An 8,522-nucleotide genomic window follows, 5' to 3' on the forward strand; every position below is an offset into this window, starting at 1 on the left:
TTTGTATATAACTTTTTAAAATTATTTAATAATATATAATTAGAATATTAGTATATTTTTCATTAATTTAAAATATTTAAATTAAAGAATATAAATATTTAACTAATATGTGATACAATTTAATTTAACTTTAAAAATGAAACAAACAAAACTATTAAAATAAGCATGTAGAAGACCTAATAAAAGAGAAAATCAAATAAAGATAATAAGTGAAATTAAAATGTTGTAAATATTTATATTAATAAATTAAAATTTAAGTGATTTTTAAATTTTAAATTCTTTATTATCCATTTAAATATGATTAAAAAATTAAACATAAAAACTAAATTGTTTTATTATCCATTTAAACACGATTAAAAAAATTAAATAAAAAACCTTAACAATTTTTTTTTATATATATAATACTACCTAAGAACTCACCGGCCATTTGAACCTGTGACATATTGCAAGGAGTGCCTTAAGAATGCACCCATTCTCCAAAAACAACTTAACAACTAAGTTAAATATTCTATATTGAAACAAACCTCTCCTCTATATATATATATAGATATATAATTTTTTATTTAAAATTTATTATATTTGGCATTTACTTATTGTTTAATATATTAATAATTAAATGAAAAATTAACTTTTATTATTATATTTTATTAATATTTGATATTAAAAAATTTGTTATTAATATTAAAAATAAAAATTTTGTTAAATAAAAATAATATAAAATTATATTTAAAAAATATTTCAATATTCTTTTATATATATAATTAAAAAGAAATTGTTTAAAGCTCAACACTAAAAGTCACATAAATTTATTATAAAAGACAACAAAATAAATAAATATATATACCACGATGAAATAGCTATATACCAATTCAACTATGATGAAATATCTATATCGCATGATACTAAAATTCACAACTCTGATGAAATATCTACAAATCATAATACTAAAACTCAATCATTGGCTTTTCAATTATCATAGTGAGGCATAAAATCTCTACCACCACATGGATCAAAACTACTCCATTGAGGGGTCCACAATCTTGTTGATATTTAGGCATAGTGTAATCTTCATATGGGGTTGAACTGTTTTATTTCGTAGAGAACAATCAATTACTTGGCTTACTAAACATCCCAAAAGCCGCCCATTTCACGCAATTAGCGATGTAATCCTGCACGGAAATGCGCAAACCTTCTTGCAAAAGGGTCCGTGCATACTACTTATTCACCTTAATTTGCTTTGCCAGAACTCATATCATTAAGTGAAGTTCGTGCAAATCAAATTAGGTATTAACTGAGGAGATCAATTGGAATTGAGGCAATATACTATGGGCCAGGCAGAAGATGAGATTCGTCCATGTCCTGTGGCCTTACCTTTACCTTTGTCGTCTTTGAATCACGTTTCATTTGTCTGCAAATCTGTCACAGCTTCCACCCAATTCTACGAAGCTGTACTTGGATTTCGACTTGTGAAGAGACCATCTTCATTCGATTTTGAAGGAGCTTGGTAAGATATTAATTGCATATCGATATAATCATCCAATCCGCATGAATTTATATTACAAATTTCCCATTGTACACCATGCGCCCCAAGTCAAGTTTGTTAGTGATATGCAGGTTATTCAACTACGGGATAGGCATACATCTGTTGCAGTGCCAGCCCTCGGATGCTCTCCCTGAAAAAACCGAGATAAATCCAAGAGATAACCATATCTCTTTTCAGGTATACTTCAAATTAGCACTGGAGTATATGACCATCTTTCACCAACGTAACATGCTTAATTACTGGTCTTATTATTCGTTTTCTTGTGCAGTCCCCAGATATTGCGAAAGTGGAGAAGGCACTGCAAGAAAGCAACATAAAATATGAGAAACGTGTAGTGGAAGATGGAGGGTTGTACGTGGACCAGCTTTTCTTCCATGATCCTGACGGTTACATGGTCGAGATTTGCAACTGCCACAATCTTCCTGTTATTCCCATCGGTGCCGGCCCAAATCTGGCTACTATTCCCACGAGTCCAGGGGCGGGGTATTCTGTTACACCAAGCCCGCCTAAACCTAATCCTAAAATGGAACAAAAGTGCCCCCAGAGCCGCTCGGAAATCACTTTGGTGACAATGAATGTTTCTACACCACTGCGGTCTTTCGCTTATCAGAGTTACGTCATATTACAATTATAATAATAATATTGTATTTAACTCTTTGGTTTTGGAGTTGCGCTCTTTATTATATTATTTAGTTAGCTGAAATCTTTACTGTTTTTCCCTATGAATTGTGATATGGGATATGCCATTCCTTCAACGATGTTGACACATACCTTCCTCTTTGACGTGCGTTTTACAGAAAAAGAGAAGGTGTCGAGGGGGCGAGAGAATCGCTTCGGAGCAGATGCACATGACGACAAAAGGCCATATTTCCTGGACATCATGGCTTTTTATCTCTAGAGTTATTTCATGGGATTACGCCACAAGATCCATCGTACGTAGTGCTGGCTACCTATAATTGAATTTACAAATGTGAAGGGTTCATTAGGATTTAAGGCTTCTAAATCTAAACTTTGGTGTAGGTAGGTGTTGTGCAGGTCTTAGAATGAATAAACCGTTGGAATGTTTGAAGTGTTGTGTCCCTTATATTTGATAATATCACATGGTAGATATATTTCTGCATCACACATATATTGCGTTCTGTCGCATTTCAAGTGTCGTGTGGAGTGTGTAAGGTAAAGCATTGAACATATAATACATAATTGATTATTTAGCTGATTATGAGTGTAGATGGATGTGAGGTAATTTACAGATTCTTGATTATGAATCCACACATGAGCTGTGACGTATTTTATGGATTCTTGATGACGACGAATGAAGACAGATGTAAAGTATATCTCCCACCCTGTACCATATAAAGTGAACCGGGAATGGCCCGAAAGTCAATTAGTGCTTTCTCTTTTTAGTATTGTTTTGGGAATGACCCGAAAGTCAATTAGTGCTTTCTCTTTTTAGTATTGTTTTTTAATTAGGGGATCCAATAAATCGAAGAGATGAAGGTCAGGCTTCAACTTGTATCTTGTATTAGGTAAAGGAGACAAGGAAGTTATATTTTCTTTGGCGTTGGTTGTCCTTACATTTCGTAGTACGTAAAGAAATAAACGAAATGTTGTCTTTGGTTTGGTGACTCCATGAGTAAAAGGAAATGAAATTTTTATGTATTAATATAGTGAATTTATATTCATTTATCTTTTAATATAATAATGTGATTTTAATATAAATTTTTAAAGTTATAATTTATCATATATATGATTTGATTCTTCATCTAGTCTTGACGATAAACTACACTTGTTGGTTTGAAACGGGTCGACAAATGAATTTTGATGTGATTATCATTGAAAATATTCTCAATAAACTTGATATTGATCACAAAGCCTAAATTAAATAATTACATCCGCATAGGGAAGGGCCACTACAACTAAGGTTCACTATTTTGAAGAGGCACCCTTTCAGGTTTCGAAGATGAAGTCAGATCTGGCGTTACTTAAGAGATGCAAAGATTCCTCCATCATTCCAGTTTTCTGAGATTAATCATCGCCTCAATATTCTTATGAACCATTGTGTATTTTTGAAGGCCAGTTTAGCCTTGTTGAGATTTGAGATTTGTAGGGTTGGGAGAGTTCTTTATCAGCTTTCTCAGCAACTTCTCTCTTTGCATTTGGAACTTTCTTGTCTTATTTCTGCCTCCCTATGGACAAGGGTCTATGCTTGTTCGACTCTTAAATCTCAATGAATAGAAGATAATTGGAGGTAGAAGTAGTCTTCAAAGTTTCTTAAGTTGACCAAAAGATCATATGCTATGCTTGGCGATCTTTCGTTCTCCTCAGGTAAGTTGTCCTATAATCGGATTTATGTTGGCCAATTATCAGCTCTTTAGTCTTGGGTTAATGGCCAACATCGTATGGACTGCTCCCTTGCTAATAATTATATTTCTTCTGGTTCTAGTGAAGCGGCCGACTCCCCATTGCTCTTCAATATGTCTCCTAGCTCATCGCTAGTTGTTCATATTCTTTGCAAAGTGGAACCAAATATGAGGTCCAAGGATCTCATCGCCCCTCCTTTGGTCCCTCCGGTTTCATATTGTGGTCTAGCCCCCGATTTTGATTGTTGTTCCAGTGGCATTTTGGATGTTTTGGTCGAGCTCAAGGGGGTTACCCATCCTTGTGAAGTTGAAGCATTTCTGAATGGATCCATTGGTTCAACCGCTCCTCTCTTATCACACTCGGTCGACGACCCGATGTTGTCCTCTCTCCCCTCTATCAACCCTTCTGGTCCAGGCTTCATTGACCAGCCTCCCTTCCTCCTTTCTTCCAATGATCCATGCATAGGGTCCAATCTTTCCTCCCTTCTTGTGGATTCCGTTGAGATCTAGCCTTTGGTCAACAACTGTGGTAAATCTTTGTTTCTGATCCCTAACCTTCATAATAATCAACCTGAGTTAAGATTTGATATTGATTATAATTATAATAATTTCGATAAGTTATATCAGTCGTATTACAATAATGAAAAGGTCCATTGGAATTTTAATAACATGGTTACATAATAATAATAATAATAATAATAATAATAATAATAGTAGTAGGTTATGTTTAGATAATATGTTAATCTGAAATAATAATAATAGGAATTTCAAATGCACCAGTAATATTATTAATGATAATGGTAAATATAATATGGATAATAATATTAATGATAATAATTTCACTTCTAGTAATAATGAAAAATATAAAAAAGAATAATTACAATACTAATAATAATAATTCTCATATAAATAGGGTGGTCAATCTTTCAATTTCTTCCTTTCCATATTTCGTCTATAGTCTTCTTGAAAAGGGATTAAATTATGCCCTTGTTCCTAGAAAGATCCCTGTGGAATACACTATGTCTGACGTAGAGTTTGGGATTAGGGGATTACCTGATAATATTAAGGACACTATAAGGAAAGACTGCGTTGTCATCCTCACGAAGGCAAAGCTCCCGAGGAGAAATATTAGCAATGATGAATTTAATGCCCTCAAATCCTTGAACCAAAACAAAGACATCGTCATTCTTAAAGCTGAGAAAGGTGGGGCTGCAGTTATCCTTGACACAGAGGATTATAGATGGAAAATGTTGGATCATCTTTATAATAGTGGAAGATATAAAAAGCTTAGTAAGAATCCCCTAAAAAGGATCTCAAGAACAGTCACTCTTGCTATAAAATCGAGTAACACTGTGGGTTCCTTTTGTCACAAGCTTATTGAGAGTAGCTCTATCACTCCTAGGATATATGGGATCCCAAATATCCAGAAAGATGGTGCCCCCCCGAGACCGATTGTTAACACCATAGGAGTGCCAAACTACCTCCTTGCCAAATACCTTCCTTCAAGTCTTAAACCCCTTATTGGCCTCACAAAGTCATTTGTCAAAGACACTTCTTTGTTTGTCAATGAGTTAAAGGGCATAAAATTTGACCATGGGGACATTCTTGTGGGTTTCTATGTTGTCTCCCTTTACACTTTCATTCTTATCTAGGAGGCCATTAAAGTCATCAATCGCCTCACTGACCCTGATACTGCTCGTTTAGTTGAGATTTGTCTTACTTCTACTTTTTTCTGCTTTGAAGGGGAATTCTATGAGCAGACATGCGGGGTTGACATGGGCTCCCCCCGTCCCCGGTTGTTGCTAATAATTTTATGGAAGACTTTGAATCCAAGGCTTTGGCATCGTCCCGTCTCCTTCCCAAGTTATGGAAGAGATTTGTGGATGGCACCAGTGTCATTTGGTCTCCTGGCTAAAAAGAATTAATCTTTTTCTCCAACATCTCAATAATCAATATTCCTCCATAAAGTTCACTATGGAGCAGGAAATTGATGCGTGCCTGTTGTTACTTCATGTTCTCATTTCAAAGAATGATGACAGTTCTTTCTCCCATCAGGTGATTAGAAAGAAAACCCATACTAAGCAGTCTCTTCATGCCAACTCTCATCATTTCCCTGCTCAAAAATTGGGTGTTCTCAGCACACTAGCTACGTGTGTGCTGAGAATCTCCAATGAAAAGTACCTTGATAAAGAGAAATCCCATCTCCTTAATGTTTTTGTTAATAATGGATATAGTAGGCCCCAAGGTCAAGAAATACCCTAAAGATCGGTTCTCGGGGGTTCATCTTTCATCAAATACCATTGACGAGATTGTGCGTATCCTTAGGAAGAATAATGTTCCATCTACCTTTAGACACCTTAACATCATTCGTAGTTCCCTGAGATCTATAAAAGACATTGTTGACCCTAAGGACATGAAAGGTGTTAACGTTATTCTTTGTTCCTATGGGGCCCCCTATGTTAGTAAAATGGGGCGCTCTATTAATCAGAGGATTCATGAGCACACCACTGAAACATGGGAGGACCCAGTCTTCTGCCATGGCAGAACACACGGAGAAGAGTAAGCATGATATATGTATTGAGGAGGCCTAGGTTATTGCTAAGACTACTCCTTTTCATCACCGGAAATTTAGGGAGGCCATTGAAATTGAAAGATGGTCGAGCAATCTCAACAGAGATGGCGGCTGGAAGATTAGCAGTTGTTGGATCCCTACCCTTTCCTCCTAGCCCCCCATTTCTACACCCTGTTTGGTTCCATTTTGTCCTTTTTTTCTCTAGTTTTTACTCCCTCGTCTTCTGGATTGTTTAATTTCTTCTTTATTCCCTTTTCTATTGATTTGTTTTTTTCCTTTGGTTCTCATTAACTTTTTCTTTAATTAATATTATTAATATTTTATTCTTATTAGTTCAATTAGATTCTATTTTTAAATTGAAAATAAGAGGTTAATAAAGCTTTCATCTTTTCCTTTTTATTAGGTTAAATTTATTAGTTTTAGTTCTAAAATAGTTTTACACTTTACTTAGTTTTTATTATTAAAAAAAAAAAAACAAAAAAACAAAAAACAAAACATATTAACTAATTAGTTGATTGATTTATAAACATTTATGATTAATCCCTATTTATCCCATGATACCTTTAGTAAATGAAAATAAATAAATTTAATATTTAAATTAACTAATTAATTATAAACAATTTCTCCCTTAATTGTTCATAGAATTAATACTTATTTTATTACATATTTACTCACATATATAGTGAAAATAAATAAACTTAGTAATCAAGTTAACTAATTAACTAACTAGTTGTTATTTTTATTAATTTCTATAATAATACAAATCTTTGGGTAGTTTCTTTAGTTTTAAAATAATAAAGAGGATATTAAATTATTTATGTTTTAGGTTCTGAGTTTAAGTTCATTAAAACAATTTAGTTAAATATAAATAGATTTATTTGTTACAAATAAAAATAAAAATAATTTGATTTAACAAACTAACTATTTAATTAATTAATTGACTAATAATATTCCTTTCCCTCTCTCTTGGTCCAGTCAATTGTAGTTGTTGGCGAGTCCTTTGTAGTCATTTCCTTGGCCAAAAGTAGTTGTTTCTTAGATTAATCTATAAATCTACTCCATAAATCTATTTATACTTACTAACACTAAAAAAAATAGGTTTTCTTTAGGTGAAGAACATGGGCCAAATACCATGGGCTAAATTAATGCGATGAAAAAAACATTATTAACCTTAATATTAACATTAAAAGATTAATATTATTATTATTAAATCTAATATTCATATTAATATATTAAAATAGTAATATTATTAGATCTAATAACTTTCGATTAATACAATATTAAATTTGATATATTATAACATATCATGATATATATTAACTTTAGGTATATATGGGAGGGAAGAACAAAGACATAGAGCGATAGAGGTGGATAGATAGTGGGAGTGACAAGGAAGAGATGAAGATAAACTGAAGGAGAGGGGAGAGGAGGAATGAAGATAGAGAGAGGGAGAGGAGTGAGAGAGGTAGAGAATTGTAAGAGAGGGAGAGGGAGACACAAAGATGGAGGGGAAGAGAGAGAAGGAGAGAGGGAGGTAGATCATGAGAGGATAAAAGTGTAGAGAGAGAGAGGGAGAGAAGAGAGATGAAGGTAGGAGAGAAAGGGAGAGAGAGGACTTGCGAGAGAGGAGTATAGAGGGAGGGATAGAAAGATGGAGTTAGAGGGGGAGAGAGAAGGAAGAAGAAATACATAGACAGTGAGAAGTGGAGAGACAGAGGGGGTGACAAGGGAGAGATGGAGAGAGAGAGTGTATGTTTAGGGGTGAGATAAAGAGACAAATAAGAAGAGATAGAGAGAAGGGGGAGAGAACGAGAGAAAAGGAGAGAGGGAGGATATAGTAACATAGTTGGAGAGAGAGAGAGAGAGAGAGAGAGAGAGAGAGATGGGGGGAGAGAGAGGTAGGTAGGAGAGAAAGGGGGAGAGAGGAAGTATGAGAGAGTGGACTTGAGAGAGAAGCGGAGAGAGGGAGGGAGAGAGAAGGAGAGAGAGAGGGATAGGGAGATGGAGGAGGACGAGGAGAGAGGGAGTGAAGAAGAAATACATGGAG

At 34.4% G+C, this 8,522-nt stretch overlaps 1 protein-coding gene across 1 annotated transcript; it reads left to right on the plus strand.

Annotated features, from left to right (window-relative positions):
- The first annotated feature begins 1,265 nt into the window (after positions 1 to 1,265).
- On the plus strand, positions 1,266 to 2,946 carry LOC149222280 (glyoxylase I 4-like). Its single transcript, XM_089383066.1, has 4 exons — positions 1,266 to 1,504; positions 1,615 to 1,720; positions 1,812 to 2,154; positions 2,341 to 2,946. Exons 1-4 carry the CDS (start codon positions 1,326 to 1,328, stop codon positions 2,439 to 2,441), a joined length of 729 nt encoding a protein of 242 aa, XP_089239192.1. The 5' UTR covers positions 1,266 to 1,325; the 3' UTR covers positions 2,442 to 2,946.
- The last annotated feature ends 5,576 nt before the right edge of the window (positions 2,947 to 8,522 follow it).

Source organism: Pinus tabuliformis, chromosome Q, assembly GCF_031772625.1.
Source record: "Pinus tabuliformis cultivar Carrire ecotype Pingquan chromosome Q, CPIR1, whole genome shotgun sequence".
Taxonomy (NCBI): Eukaryota; Viridiplantae; Streptophyta; class Pinopsida; order Pinales; family Pinaceae; genus Pinus; species Pinus tabuliformis.